The sequence below is a fragment of the Notechis scutatus genome, unplaced genomic scaffold, assembly GCF_049901735.1.
Source record: "Notechis scutatus isolate UNSWTSFEM ecotype Mainland unplaced genomic scaffold, rNotScu1.2 NSCUSCF96, whole genome shotgun sequence".
Classification (NCBI taxonomy): Eukaryota; Metazoa; Chordata; class Lepidosauria; order Squamata; family Elapidae; genus Notechis; species Notechis scutatus.
Window position 1 is genome coordinate 46,040 of NW_028263180.1, and position 16,014 is coordinate 62,053.

The 16,014-nt window shown below is 44.7% G+C and overlaps 1 protein-coding gene across 1 annotated transcript; it reads left to right on the forward strand.

Annotated features, from left to right (window-relative positions):
• Nucleotides 1-8,987: 8,987 nt before the first annotated feature.
• On the forward strand, nt 8,988-15,587 carry LOC148128430 (vomeronasal type-2 receptor 26-like; the record flags this gene model as incomplete). The annotated part of the gene is made up of 4 exons (XM_087949100.1): nt 8,988-9,051; nt 9,276-9,564; nt 10,525-11,319; nt 15,375-15,587. Coding segments are annotated over exons 1-4 (1,308 nt in total), but the record flags the coding sequence as incomplete, so codon positions are not given.
• Between the last annotated feature and the right edge of the window lie 427 nt (nt 15,588-16,014).

The following is a 16,014-nucleotide window of genomic DNA, read 5'->3' on the forward strand; positions in this document are numbered from 1 at the left end:
GGAAGCCCTGAATGTGGAGAATTCCTGGCCTGGCCTAAGATTTAGGCCTTGTGTGTCCCTGCATAATTTCAGGCTCTGGCCCTCCTGCTCTCATGGCCCCTTTCCCCCTTGAGAGGTTTATTCCAAAATGTGACAAATCTGTCCTGCTAGATTCATTTTGAGATAGACAATTAGAAAAATCTTTATTTTAATCCATCTCAACTCAGACCACCTCACATGGACACACCCAAAATCCAAGGCCCCATGGACCCTGTGATCTTCTATGGCAGGGGCCTTCAAACTTGACAGCTTTAAGACTTGTGGACTTCAACCCCCAGAATTCCTCCTTCCAGTCACGTTAGCTCACGAATTCTGGGAGTTGAAGTCCACAAGTCTTAAACTTGCAAAGTTTGAAGACCCTTGTTCTACGGTCTTAGAAATCCATCCCTGGTTCTAAGGGACATTCCCTTTCTCCCTTCATCAAAGACATTAATTAAAACGTTGGTGAATCCAATGAAGGAGAACAGGGTGGCCAAATTAAATATTTGATGGTCATTTCCAAAAGAGTGTTTGAGGAGATGTCCTTGGGGGCATTTTCTCAGCCAGCTTGATAACCTCTACAAAATGTTGCCCTCGCACACTTGCTAATAAAGATATTGTGGCTCCTCCGTTAAATGTAGATCATCCTTAAAAAGAAACTTGGTTGGAATATCTAAGGTGACACTTTCTGAGTGGCACTTCCGGGTGGCTGAATCCAAGACTGAGCCCTTCCGTCCTTGAATCGCCTGCCATGAGCCCAGTTCTCCAGGGGTCTCCAAGAGGGGGGAAAAGACCAGCCAGGACCTGGAGAGACCTGAAGGCATGGAATGGCCTCCCTGGGAAGGTGGAGGGTTCATCCCACCTGGAGGTTCCTAAGGAGGGGCTGGACAACCACGGGGAGGTCGGCCTTCTCAGCCACACAGCCAGGAAACCACCTGAGGAGGTGTGCCCCCCATCTCCTCCACTCCCCCTCCTGTCTCAGGCCCCCAGTTCTCCCTCCTGGGCCAAGGGGTGTATGGGAGTGAAACCCCCCAACGACTGGAGACCTGGGACACAGGGACCCCCAAGGGCACCTTCAGAGCCTCGGAGGTGGGGAGGCCGAAGGGGCTGCAGAGCCCACTATAAGTGCCGTATCCCCACAACCAGAAGACCTGGGGCCTCCAGGTGCCCCCCAACCTCTTTCTTGAGGGGGCCTGGCAAGAAGAGACGTGGGGCACCCAACGCAGGGCAGCCTGGAGAAGCCCTTGAGGCTGCCTCAAAAGGCAGCGCTGAGACCTCCAGACAGACAAGGCAGGAAGTCCTCGCCATGGAGCCCAATACTTGTGTTGCTGGGGGAGACGGTTGTTAAATGAGTTTTGACCCACTTTATGACATTTCTGGCCCTGTTTGCTAAGCGAATCACTGCAGATGTTAAGTCAGCCAGACGGTTCTTAGGTGCATCCGGCTTCTCCACTGACTTTGCTCGCGAAAGGGGATCATGTGACACACACCCCGGGACATTGTGGCCGTCATACGTGTGAGACAATTGTCTAAATGTAAATCCTGGGACCCCAGGGAGGCTGCCAGGGCTGCCAGTGTGGAAAGGGGCCCTAAGTCATCTTTCTCAGTGCCACTGTGGCATTGAATGGTCACTAAATGGAACAGCTGTAGGTCGAGGACCCTCTGCCATGAAAGAGCGAAACCGTCACAGGAGGGAGGGAAGAGGAGGATCCCCTGATAAGTCCTGGCAGAGCTGCAGGGAAGTTTCTCCCGGCCTCCTCCTCCTCCTCCTCCTCCTTCCACCCGATTCCCCTCCTGCCTCTTTTCCCTCCTTCCGTCCATCTTCCTCCTCCGCCTCCCTGGGAAAGAAACGGCCTGGAAGCCCCTTCGGGGTTCTGAGGGAAATGAGCTAGACATTCGGGGGGTGGGGCAGAGCTCCAGGGGTTCAGCCTGACCTCCCTGATTTGGGGGTCTCCTGCCACCCAGAAGGCCATTTCCTGACTTCTGAAAGGATCAAGAGACTCTCCTCCAGCCTCGGCCCTTCCTTCTGGCCGGGACCAGGAGCTGGTGGGCTTCACACCTGGGGGAAGAGCAGCCCCCACCTGCCAGGTGCAAAGCTGGCACACCAGACTCGGATCCTGGCAAGAGATGCAACCTGGGGACCCTCACCCCATTCGCTCCCCCCCTGCCCTGGGCCCCCATGGGGCAGATCCCCCCACCCTGCCCAGCAAGGCCAGAGGGAGCCCCCTCCAGGGGGTGCCCCACTTCCCAGAGCAGGAGGAGGAAGAAGCCCCTGGCTGCCCCAGGGGGAAATTGGCAGCAGGGCCCCAGGCTGACCTCCCCTCCTCCCTGGACCCCTCCAGCTCCACCTGGCCTGCACGTGCCCAGGGCTCACCTGGGAGCTCCACCTGTCCCCCACCTGTGATGCCAGAGCCGCTCTCCCAGCCAATCCCAAGGAAGGCTCCTCCCTCAGAGGTGGGCTTTTTTTATATATATAAAACAAATTTTATTGATTTTAAAGACAAACAAAACATAAGACATCAAAGTATAAAACCTCCTTTCTCAAAAATTACTTATAAGTTTTAACAAGGCAAATAAGGCATTATTTTTTAAAGCATAGTTCCACATTATCACATTTCCATTTAAACACATATATATCTTTTCCAAATTTCTCATTGTTTCTCCCTTCACTTTTATTCAATTATATTTCTTTCTATCAAGGTTTTATTAATTCTCCATCAAGCATAAACACACAAAATACAGAACATAAAACAAAACATAAAAAGATAAAACCTTCTTAATTATTATTTATACATGTCTTTTCCAAATTTCTCTCCCTTTAGTTTTATTCCTCCAAGGTTTTATTAATTCACAATCAAAACATAGCTAACCAAAACACAAAACATAAAACTTCTTTTGAAAAGTGGCTTAGCCCCAGGTTACATCTTTTTTAACAGACCTAAATCAAGTTCGTGCTCACCTTATATACCATTCATATCTTATTAACGATTCTATATTTTCTATATAACTTCTCCCTTCTTTTCACTCTCTTAGTTATATTTTGTTTATTTCATCTTATTTCAGAATCATTATGTTTGTATCTTTTGTCCGTTCTTTTCCAATCATCTATTTATCTCTTCTCTTTAGCAAAAGAATTTCCCCTGTAATCACTTTTAAGGTGTGATGCCTTTCCCTAAAGTAACACTTAAAATAATACATAATTTCTATCCTGATTCTGCTTAGTACATTCTACATGTTGCATTTTGAAAAGAAAAAGAATAATAAACTTATAATATAATTAAATATATAATTTCCATTCTAATTCTAATTCTATTAATAGTATAACTAAACATTAATCATTTTACACATTCTCTTTGATATTTTATTAAATATTGAAATTTATCATTATAAAACATTTTAATATTTTAATATTTTGTTAAATCTTATAATATTCCAATAGACTATTTCAAATGCAAATACTACAATACTATCTTATGTACTCTTGCAGAATCTTTCTTAAATTATACATCCTTTATCCTTTATCTCTAAAAAAAATATCTTGTTCCAGACCGTGGCTTTTTTTCCCTTTTTCCCTCCCTTTCTTCTCCAGTCTGATCATTTTGCCCCCACCTCTCCTAACCTCCACCCTTTTAACTTCCCCTCTCTGTTGTAATTCTCTTTTCAATTGCTTTCTAACATTGTACCTTTTTTTCACCTTATTTTTCTTTTTCTTGATTGTTTTATTAAATCTTAAATTCTCATTTTTCCTTCCTCTCTTCCTATTTTCTTTCTTAATCAATTTTTTTTGTCCATTAAAAATGGTTTCCTTTTCTTCTTCTTCTCCTTCTCCTTCTTCATCAAGTATTTGCTGGTACGTAGAAACCGCCATTTCTAAAAAGTGGAAGACAGCTCCCAATGAATTCTTGCCATTTGGTTCTCTTTCCTTTAATTTTTCATATTCCATTTTTAGTTGATCCAGAGATGGTGCCATTGTAAATTTTTAAGAACAACCCAGATGTTTTTAGTCTTAAGGTAATTTGCAAATGTCAAAGTTATCAAACAATCCAAACAGCCAGAAATTATTTCCTCTTCTTCTCTTTGCAACTTTTCCTCCCGGGGCAAAATCCCAAATATATTTTAAAGCCGTATTACAATTAGTTGTTGGTCTTATAATCTTCAAAGCGTCTCCTCCAACCAGTTTTAAAAGATTTTTTTTTTTTTAGTCCTCTCCTTCCCACTTATAACAAAGAGCTTGTTTTTACCTCAAAGAAGCAAGTTTTTCTGTGCTCATTTGCTTTCTCCGTAAGGAAGGGGAGTGAACTTTCCTTCAGCACTTTCGCAGCCGATAGTAACTTCTTTTGGAAACAAATGTATCAATCCGAAAGTCAGGTTTCCAGGGTGTAACTTAATGTCCCGGTTCAGCCAAGAAAACTTCTCCTTCTGTCTTCCTCCTGCACAGTCTTATCCGGTTGAAGATTCCTTTATGGCTGCCATTTCTGACAGCCGCTCCACCGCCTCAGGAAAAAGGAGTCTAGCCGGCTGGGGAAAGGGGGTGCGATATCCCCAGACCCCTGCCCGGATCTCCTCTGTCTTCCGCTGCCTCTTCGGGGCAGCGACAACCCCCAAATCCAATTGGATCGGGGGTACCTCAGCGGCGAGCGCAGCAGGGACGCGCAGAGAAGCGGATTCCTGCCGCCGCCGAAGCCTTGCAACCGGAAGTTCCCCTCAGAGGTGGGCTTTTTGATAGCACCTGAGCTGCCCAGACCAGATGGGAGGGGCTCCCCCTGCATCCCTCTCCGCCTGCCCCCTTCCTCCCTGCCCTAACTGGGGAGGGGGCAGACCCACTGCAGACCCCCCTGGCCCTGCAGGACCCCTGCGTGCCCCCTCCTCACAGCACAGTCCCCTGCCAAACCCTCTCTGAATCCAGCCCTTTGGAGGCCGCTTGACTGGTGAGGAGGAAGCCAGGCCCAGAGAGACCCCTCAGCCTCGGCCAGCTGGGCGGGAAGGTGGTCCAGAAGCCCCCAGGGGAAGCCGACCCAGAGATCTTGGCCAGGCTGCTCAGAAGCCGTTGCCATTGCCTCTTTCCCAGGACTCCGAGAGAGCAGCTGGCCCAGAGCCTCCTAGGTGGCTTGGCTCCCCAGGCAGGACTGGAACTCAACCCCCACCCCCCCACCCCCGGATTGAAGCCCCAGCCACCCAACTGACTCTGGTGGGATCCACATGACCTTCTGAACCTGGTCTCTTCCCCAGTGGCCACATTCACATTTGCACCTCTGTTGACAGGCTCTCAAAATGCCTTTCTTCTGAGGATTCGATTTTCCCGCTAGGAGAGCTCCAGCGCAAGGATACGGACAACTGCTTGAAAGCTGGATCTTTTTATTTTTCAGGAAGGTGAGAGATAGCAGGAAGTCTGCGTTCCTGGGCTAGCTACCTTCGCATGGTAAGTCCCTGATTTTTATACCCTTTTCTCCTTTTGTGTGAGTGCTTGTGTTTGTATTTCTTAATGTTTTAAATCCTGTCAGGGGTTGTTTTTCTTCCCGCCAGAGGGGAAACTCCGCGGGGTGCGGAAGGCAAACTTTGCGGGGTGGTTTGATTGTTTTATCGGTTTCGTCCTAATCTTTTATAGCTTAATGGTTTCTTATATTTGTTTTGTGGCAATCTCCTGTCTGTCTCCTTTGTGATATATTTTGTGCCTTTTGTCTGTTTGTTTTGCTGATTTGGCATGTCTTGTTTTTGTAAGGGTTTTCTTTTCTTTCTTTCCCTACTTTTCTTAATTATTTGGGCTTTTGTCTAAGGGGCTTCTTTAATACCTTTTATTTGATTCCTTTTCCTATGCAAGTTTGTTTTATGGCTGGCCTGATGTTCCCTTTGGGCTTTTCCTGCTTGGGTGACACCACTGTCCTCGTGAAGTTCCCTTTCCACACCTCTTAACCATGGTTTGTTTCCCGAGGTTGAACCATTTGGCCGAGTAGTCAGTGGATGATGGGAACTCGGAAGAAGATGAATTCCTGGAAGAGAAGCTGATCAAGAGGAGATACACAGGCAGGCCTTGACTTCCAATCATTCATTTAGTGACCGATCCAAGTTACAACTGCAGTGAGAAATGGAATTTAGGACCATTTTTCACAATTAATGACCTTTGCAGCATCAAATGCAGGGATCAGAATTCAGGTGCTTGGCCACAGTTTCACATTTATGACAGTCGCAGCATCCCAGGGCCATTGTGATCCCCTTTTACAACCTTCTGACAAGCAAAGTCAATGGGGAAGCCACATTCACTTAATGACCGGGTTCCTAAATTATCAACTGCAATGATTCATTTAATGACTGTGGCAAAAAAGGCCATCAAATGGGGCAAAACTCACTTGATGGATGTCTCACTTAACAACAGAAATCTTGGGCTCTGTTGTGGTCATAAGTTGAGGACTACCTGTATTGGGGACCCTTTTCTTCTGGCGAGGACCCCATTCACACAACATGCTTGACCAGGCCAGGGTCCTAGCAGCCCCCCTGAGAGAAGCCAGAGGTCCACATGGAGCCTCCTCAAGGCCGGTGAGAAACCCTGGATGACCATAGCCCTCTCCTCCCTCCTCTGGGGTCTCCCTGGGACAAACCCAGAAGTTGGGGTGGGCTTCCTCCCCTCTGAGCCTCACCCGGCTTCGGTCAGACATGGCTGGGAACCTCCTGGAGGAGAAGAGAGTCTCATTGCACATCAACCTGGCCCTGAAAAGCCACAGCTTGAACCCGGAGCCACCCAGGATCTGGTCTGCAGACCCTGAGAGCAGAATCTGAGGGAGGTTCAGGGGGAGAACTTCCAAGCGGTGGACCTGGGATACGGGCCTTCCTCTGCTCCTCCCTGCCAGGGTGGGCCTGCCTGTCCCTTCAGTTCCCCCTCCCACTCAGCCCCCGTTCCCCTTCTGGGCCAAGAAGTCCATATTAATGTCCCCCCCAGTGAAGAAACATCCTCCCTGAACAACAGATGCAACTAAACCAGGAATAAAGGAGTTCCAACAGCACCTTTTTTGGGATAGAAAGTCTCAGCCCCAGAAATTGGGAAGGTCAGAGGGGTCCCTCCCTCCTCCAAATAAAAGATCCCCACAACAGAGGAAGAGCCACCAGATCTCCAGAAATCATGTCGCTAGAAATCAGGTTGCACCATCCACCACACTATGGACATCACCGCCATCTTTGTAGGGTTTCCCTGTGATAAGATGGGTGGCCAGTAAATTGGATGGATGGATGGATGGATGGATGGATGGATGGGTAGATAATAGATAGACGATAAATAGATAGATAGATAGATAGATAGATAGATAGATAGATAGATAGATAGATGATAGATGATTGATAGATAGAGAGATAGAGAGATAGATAGGGATGGATGGGTAGATATAGATAGATGATAGACATAGTTATGGATGGATAGAAAGATAGATAGATAGATAGATAGATAGATAGATAGATAGATAGATAGATAGATAGATATGGATGGGTAGATATAGATAGATGATAGAGATAGTTATGGATGGATGGATGGATAGATAGATAGATAGATAGATAGATAGATAGATAGAAAGAAAGAAGGAAAGACAGGGATGGATAGATTGCACCTGCAGAACTTACAGTCCATTCTTTATTTAAAAAAATAAGAAAAATCAGAATATAAAGAATCTTGGTGTATTATAGGAACATGGTAAGATAACACAGGAATAACAAGAAAATAAAAATTAAAAATTCCATCCATTCTATAATTTTCTCCCTATTTACCCAATGATCTAGTCCACAAGTTGTCACTTTCCTGCTTCTTAATGAGCTTTTGTCTCAAAATTAATATTGCTAGAAAAGATGGGAAATGAAATTTCACTTCAGGCACAAGCAATTTTAAAACCGACTGCAATTAAGATCAATATATGGGATTATGACATAAAACAGAATTCCAAACAGGGCCTACTCTTAACGTTGGGCAGAGATCAAGGGTGCCGATTGTCATTAGAAGACAGGCAACACTACAGTTAAATGGTATTAACTTGAAGTGTCACCAAACTCCATAGCTCTGGGTGACCTTCCCCAGCAATCTCTGGAGACAAGAGGCCATGTTGAAGGACAGCAGAAGTCAATTTCCTGGGTGTTGAACTCTCTTCCCCAGCATCACTCTCTGGACTTGCCCTGACTGGGAGGAAGGACCACAACCACAACAAAACAGTGACCCCAGGGGTATATCTGTAATTTTTACTCACATGGTTTATTCCAGCCTCTCCTCTGCAGATGGAGCCCAGAAAAAGTTCAGGATCCCAAGAGGAGAAGTTGCTTCTCACTGTAATTATGACCATCTGGGCCTTTGAGACCTGTGATGCTATATCTCCAGTTTTAGACTTCGATGTAGACATCAGATTGAAGCCACATGAAAAGGATCTTGTATGAGAAAAGGATAAATTCCTTGGGTGAAGCTCTCTGGGACCAAGTTTTGGGACAGGTACAGGCTCTGCTCTTAATTGCACCTTTCTCTCCTTTGCAGATGAAACTGAGTGATTCTCTGTTTAGATCAGGAAAGCCACTGGCACTTCTCAGAGTCTGAATTTTTCCAACTGTTCCTGTTGTTTGTGTTAGAAACAGGAAGTGGATTGATTAATGGCATGAATGATGGACCTCCTGCTTCTGCTGCTGCTGGTGTCTCCATCAGTCTGTGGGAAGCTGAGAAGGAAATGCCCATTGAGTTTGGAGCACCAGGATGGGAACAATCCATGGAGCTTTTACAGGCCTGGAGACCATCTCATTGGTGTGGTCACAACTGAAACATATGTGTCGCCTATAATGTGGCCTTTCAACAGCCCTCCTATCCCTTCTTCGTAAGTCATGCAGGGTGATGGAGTTGCACTCCCTCCATGTGCAATTCTAACACTCTCCTTTTCTTCTTATTTCACTTATTTTTGTACCGCAGGACCTGTCTAATTTCCTGAATGATTTTTATTTCCACGGCTTCCCTCTTTTGCCTTACTTTGTGGAAGAGAGTAAAATCCAAAGATGGAGTTTTTAAAAAACCTGAATGATATCCAGGTGATTTTCCTTTCTCAGTTCGTTCATGAGTTCATCACTTGAATAATGAGCTTTGTTTAAGTAGTGAAGGAAACAATTGTAGTTGCATCTCTCATTTGCATAATTGATCATTGGGTTTGGATCAATGTTGGCCTAAGGCTTAGTAGGTTTGTGACGGATTATATATTTTAACAACATTTGTTGTTACTATTGAATATAATAACATGAATATTGTTTTTCAATAGGAAGAGTTCTGCTCTAAGAAATACCCTAAAGTCAATTTTTGCTATTCAAATGGTCCACAAGAATTCCCAGCTCCTGCACAATCTCACCCTGGGCTACAACATCCATGACAACTATATAAGCACTTTACGCACTTCAGATGTCTTGCTGGACATGCTCTCCACTGGAGAATCCAATGTCCCCAACTATGGCTGTGGGAGGAAGGACAACCTCCTGGCTCTGATTGGTGAAGCTTCCAGGGACATCTCCATCCAGATGTCAATGTTTGTAGGCACCTACAAAGTCCCACAGGTTTGTGTGTTTTTCTCTATCTGGTAAGGTGAGTGGGGCGGTGGGGATGAACAACAGATCCAATATCTTCATAGAATTCAAGAGCAGCTTTTCAGAATATTAGGGAACATATCAACGATATTTTAGTCTATTATGTTCATCTTCAAATTGACCATTAAAGGCCTGAAGAGCCATAAGGTCCCTAGAGGATATTCTACTGAATATTCTACTATTGAAAAACTATCCAGGTTTTGAGGTCCTCCACTAGCATGTTCATTTTCACATATCAATAATATCTGCCTTATCCAATTGGAATCAAGTTGGCAATAGTGCTGTCTCTGTATAAAAAATATTCAGACCAAGAAGAGTATCTTTGGGATGGATAAAAGGAGTTCAGCTCCTGCCCTCATAGATAATTGTTAATTTACACAATTTCTGCTTTGTATAAATTCAGGGTATATAATTATTGGGTTAAAATTAAAGTGATGAAACAGACATAGTCCCCAAAAAGACAAAATTTCAATTAAACACTTATTGGATTGTACAACTGTCAATTTCTGTTAGCAGTTGTGCTCTTGTACATCTAGAGAAGAAGCTGAAAAATTGCTTCACAAAGAATTTGGGATATAGAAGCTGAGAAAGAGGTTTTAGTACTCAAAAATAGCATATAATACAGCCCTATATCTTAGATCCAGACATTTTATGTAACATCTCCAAATTTGAATCTAATTGTTGGAATTGTATGGGTGACACAGAAATTTACATTGCATTTTTTATTGTTTTTTTTTTTGTTTAATGTGATTTTGCATTCCATTTTTATAGACAATCTTGTTAATATTCTGTCTTAAATATTTTAAACCATGACTAAGGAACAAACTATTCTTATATATTCATGAAAACAAAATTGGATTTGTCAATAAGTAATATTTTGGAGTTGATCTGGACCACATTACAACACAGCATTCTTCATTACTTTTTCAGATCACTGCTCTAATTCCTTCAGAGGCTCTGAGTGATAAAAGGAGATTCCCCTTTTTCCACCCATTTTTCCCCAAAGAAGGGATCCAATACCCAGCAATTGTCCAGCTGCTCCTCCATTTCAGATGGACCCTGATTGGTCTATTTGCTTCAGACACAGAAAAGGGAGATAATTTCATGAGGACTTTCCCTCCAATGCTTGTCAGGAGTGGAATTTGTGTGGTTGTATCACAACGATTCACAACAACTGGAAAAACAGCACCCCTCAGGGAGGCCCTCTCTAAGTGGAGACAAATCAACGTCTTTGTCCACTTCATAGAATTTATTTCCATCGGGGACAGAATTCTTCCTTTCCATGAAGCACTTATGCATTTGCCAGGACCCATTGAAGGGAAAGTCTGGATCCTCACAAATTTTGCACTGTATACAATAAAGAAGCACATACCTCTCAAATACATCCATAGTATTTCGAGTTTTGGTTATCTGTCAAAAGAAAGGCCAACAGATGCTGCCTTTGAACCCCATTTCTTTGTGGAAGATCCGTTTCAAGATCATTATTTTCGCTGTTCCCTTTCCAAGCACGTCTTTTCTGTCAAAGGCCGCAGAAGATGCACCCAGAAAGCCCCACTGGAGACCCAGGAGAAAAGAAACAGGAAACGGATCATAAATGACCATCATCACTACAGTATCATTCAGACTCTGGCCCAGGCCATGAATGCCGCCTATTCCTCCAGATCGAGGAGGGGAAGGAAGGAGGGAGAAAAGAGGTTGGGGGCTCAGAGGCTGCAGCCGTGGCAGGTATGGGGGTCCCGATAGGGATCCATTAATCTGTGATCCTTTGGAGAAGGAACCCAAAGGAGAAGGAGAGGAACATCTCAACCTTCTTGTGCTGCAAAAGGTCAAGAGATTTGCACCATCTAATTGCTCCTGTCTGACGCTCCGGAATAACAGGGAGCAGATCTGAAGTTTCTGTCTAGCCTCTGTTGGAAGAAATCTCCTTCTGGGTTCAGTTCCAAGTGGGGAAGAAAGACACTGGAAACATGGTGACTGCTTGGAAGATGGTTTAATGGTGGACAGGAGCACATGCCTTGGTTGAGGAAAGAAGGGCTGAGATGCTGAGAGTGCAACTGTTTTATGCCCTCTGTTCGGATTTGAATTGGAGCTTGTATTCTGATTGGTTGTCAGACTCCCATGGGGCCATGCAGGGCCAACTCTGTAGGCTGTCCTGAGTCCCAGGCTTGGTTGAGCCTCGCTGGATGATGGTGATGGCTTTGGGCAATTCCTATATAGCTTTACCTGGAGTAGATCTTTGTTATGTAAAATAAACTGGCCTAGGCCAGAGTAATGGTCCATTAGCAAAGGTGGGAGGGGGGCAGAGTTTCAGCCTCTCTGAGTTTCTACTTTTCTTTTTAGGGGAAATATATTCTCCCTTTTTAGTATATCCTAAAATATTTCATTTTCCTAGGAGAGGGGAGGGTTTTAAGTACTCCCAACACCTCTTTCAGTCATTGGAAGAGTGTTGAATCCTCCCTTGTCCAACTGAGAGATTTTGTAAGTTGGAGAAGCTGCTCTCATAATCTTCTCCTTGTCTTTTCTCAAGACTCAGTTTGAGGTTGCAGTCAAGTACGATTTTGAGATTGTTTTCCTAAACATGTATTTATTTACACATAACTCAAGATGGCAAATGTCTCCAACACAGCTTCCTCCTTCATCCAGTCTACTTTTAGTACAGTCAGAGACCAGCATTACAATAAATAATAATAATAATGGAGAAAAATAAAATAAAAATAAATGACAGTCAATGGGCAGTTAGAGTCTGCCTAATGCTGAGTCATGTGCGAATATGTGGCAATATAAATGTCCCAAATAAATAAATACATAATTATGCGTTACAGCAGAACAGAATTTGGCCCCATTCAGAGAAACTCCTTCCTACTGATCTGATAACTCCAGTTCAACGTAAAAGAGTTCCGTATTTCCCAGATATTAGGAGAGGCGTCACAAAGTGAATCCCTGAGTCCTGATAGGAGATGCCACATAGCAGGCTGTGAATTCACTGTGGGATTCAAAATTTTTTACTACTGGTTTTGTGGGCATGGCTTTAATTTGTGGGCGTGGCTTGGTGGTCACGTGACCAGATGGGCGTGGCTTGGTGGCCATGTGACTGGCAAACCAAATACAATTGGTCCTCGCTTAATGGCCGGTTGCTTAGCAAGTGTTCTAATTTATGACTGATCTCCCAAGAGCTACTTGTCCTATTTTTGGAGTTTTGACAACCATAAACACAAACACACATGCACACATGCACACATGCACACACAGACACTCACACACAGACACACACACACAGAGCTTTCTAACCCTGCTATTTTTGATTCTGTAAAGATCTCCTGCTGGAGCAGGGGGTTGGACTAGATGACCTCCGAGATTCGTTGCATGCCAGCCCTAGATTGTTGTGTTGCTTCAAAGAGTCTTCTGAAGCCAGGATTTGTGTCCTTCCTTCCTCTCCCTTTTTTCTCTCTCCCTCCATCCCTCCTTCCATGTATTTATCTATCCATCCATATATCTCATTCACTTTCTCCATTCTCCCTCTCTTTCTTTCTCTCTTTCTCTCCCTCTTTCTTTCTTGCTCTTTCTTTCTTTCTTCTCTTGCCCCCTCTCTGTCTCTGCCTCTCTCTCTCTCTCACACAAACACACACACACAGACACAGAGAGTGGGGGACAGAGAGGGGAAGATAGGGACCCAGCCTCTTCGCTATACCCCACCGTCCCCCTTCCCTTCTCAGGCCAGGTGAGGGAGGGTGTGGGGCAGGGCCAGCCGCTTCAGGCAAGGTGAAGAGGCGTCGACCAAGCATGGGAGTGTAGAAGCCTGGGAATGGTGGCTCTCGGCTCAACTGGCCTGAGGGGCTCCTGCAGGCATATCGCGACAAGGGGGCGAAGACCCGGGACAACCGTGCACCCACCTGCTGGCTGGCCGGGCCGGGCTGGGCTGTAAAGGCGCATCCACTGGGAGAAGTAAGAAAACGTAATCCGGGAGGGCGGGCAGGCAGGCAGATGTCCCAGGGCTGCTCCATGTGCGCACTGCATCAGTAGCACACGCAGTGCTGCACACACAGTGTGCATGTGCAACAGCCCTGGGACATCTGCCCGATCTGCGCCACAGCCACCACGTGGTAGGGAAAGCTAGGAGAGCGACTGGGACAAGCAGGCAACCCGGTTCAGGGGTGTGGCCTACCAGGGGTGACCACCGGTTCACCTGAGCCCGTGAGAACCGGTTGAATACCACCTCTGCGTGAGCTGCAGTTCGAGTGGCCCCTTGTCCTCAGGGCCCCAGTCTCAGCTCAGGTGCTCTTTCTTTGTATCGGCCCCCTGAAACGGCTCTGGGAACTCCGTTGCAGCTCTCGGAGGTTAATTCCCTTTGGACCTTTGGCAGGGTTATTCAATATAAATATCTCGTTGCTCTAAAGGCTGCTCAAATAAACATTCTTGGGAAGAGCAGCCCCATCTTGTTGGATTTCCAGATCTTTGAGACCTTGTTTGATTTCACTAAGTGCACTAATTCATCCCCCAACATTAAAAGCCCTTCCCTGCAAAAGCCACGGGGCTGAGTACCAATGAGTAGTTGTGTGTTCATTTTCCGCACAACAACAACCCTGTGAGTTGAGTTGGGCTGAGAGACTGGCCCCAAATCCCCAGCCTGCTTCATGACCAAGGCGGGACTTGAACTCACATCTTCTTGCTTTCTACTTGGGGCTTAACCAGTAGAGCAAACTGGGTCCCTTACATACTTATCAAGCTTGGCACAATCCTTCATCCAGTGCATCATTAATGTTCTTATATGAGATACTATAATTTATCAAATCCTAAAACCGAAATAGTTTTCTATTGCTTTTTAGTCATACAGTTGTTTCTAGGAGGAAATCAGAAATATTTTTCAGAAAGCTGGCAATGTTTAAATAACATAAAAGTATATTTGCCTGAGAATTGTTATAAATCTTGTATAATAGCAATTTATCAACACTATTATATTAATGACAACATAGAAAAATTGATGACTTAATGACAAAATGTTGTATCTTCCCACTTTCATGACAAAATTAAAAACAAAAGATTATTTGAGTACCATTTTTAAATCAGTTTTTATCCACTTAATTATCATACCATCCACCCTCACTTAACTGGGTTTCTGATCACATCACAAAATTGTTTATTACTCTTTCCTGAGATCGAGTTATATCAGCAGTATTTCCATAATGTATTTAGGAAATGAAATAATATGTGAGGATGACTTGCATAGAGCACATAAATTATATCCCCCTTTCCAACAACCCATTTAGAAAGGGCAGTGATAGGAGGGAATGACTTTTGGGGGTGGAGGAGAGATTCTGTCTGGGGAAGAAGCAGATAAGAGGAGGACACCTACAGCTGCATAAAAAAGGGTCGGTGGGAGATTTGTACTTTCTGACTCCCCAAATCCTGTCAGTGCAGCATTACAGCAAAGTGGGTCTAGCTCAGGTTTCCTGTCTGGGCTTCCTGGGAGAGGATTACCCTGACAATTTTCTTCTTGACAAATCCGTGTTTCTGATAACCAACCTGTTGCTTTCAGGAGTTCATAAATCTCCTTTTTTCTGTTGTTCAACTATATTTTGTCAAAATCTATATTGTCAAAATATGATCGACAAATTTTTGTGAACTTTTTCCCTTCACTTGTAAGATAGTGGTAACACCCATTTTCCTAATGAAGCATGTCTGTAAATTAGACAACTACAGAAGAAAGGTTAAATATTGAAAAAGCGTCTGGGATAAGAAACAAAGTTTTCTGCTTTTAAAATTGCTGCATGTTCCCATTCTAGTTCCATCCTTTCCTGGAGAAGAATGAGTTTGTCAATATTTCAGACATTGAACTCTACATGGACCCAAATGGAGAGGTAGCAGCAGATATGGGCATTTCGGGCTTCTTGGTTCTTCCCAGGGATGATCCCAGGAGAGAGACTGTGGCGTATTTGCAAAGACAGAGACTTTATATCAAACAAGATTATCTTTCACGGCTAAAGTTGCTTAACAAGGTAGGAGAAAGTTTGGTTTCTTCTCTCCATTTTCCAAAGCCTGAGGTCCCATTTCAAGAGGGCTGATGCTATTCCCCAAAGGTTGTTGACCTTCACCGAGAATTGAATCTGGGCAGGAGAAACCGGATTTTTTCCCTTAGGCTGCTTGGGAGGCATCGGTATTGTTCCATTTTGTGGACCACATTACAATTAAGGGTCTCCATCAAACGGGTGAGAATCCCACAAGGGCTGGGGAATGTGTCCCTAGTAGCTTCTGGTGGTTTGCTCCTTGTGCCCAGAAGTGCAACAAAGGCGGCAATTCTGCTGACCGGGGCCTGAATCCAGGCTTGGACCATATCAGATGGGATTGAATCGTGAGTGGACGGAGGTCCTTTTGGCCCCATTGGGGGAAAGAAGCTTTCTCTTTTCCTGCTTGGGGAAAAGTGTC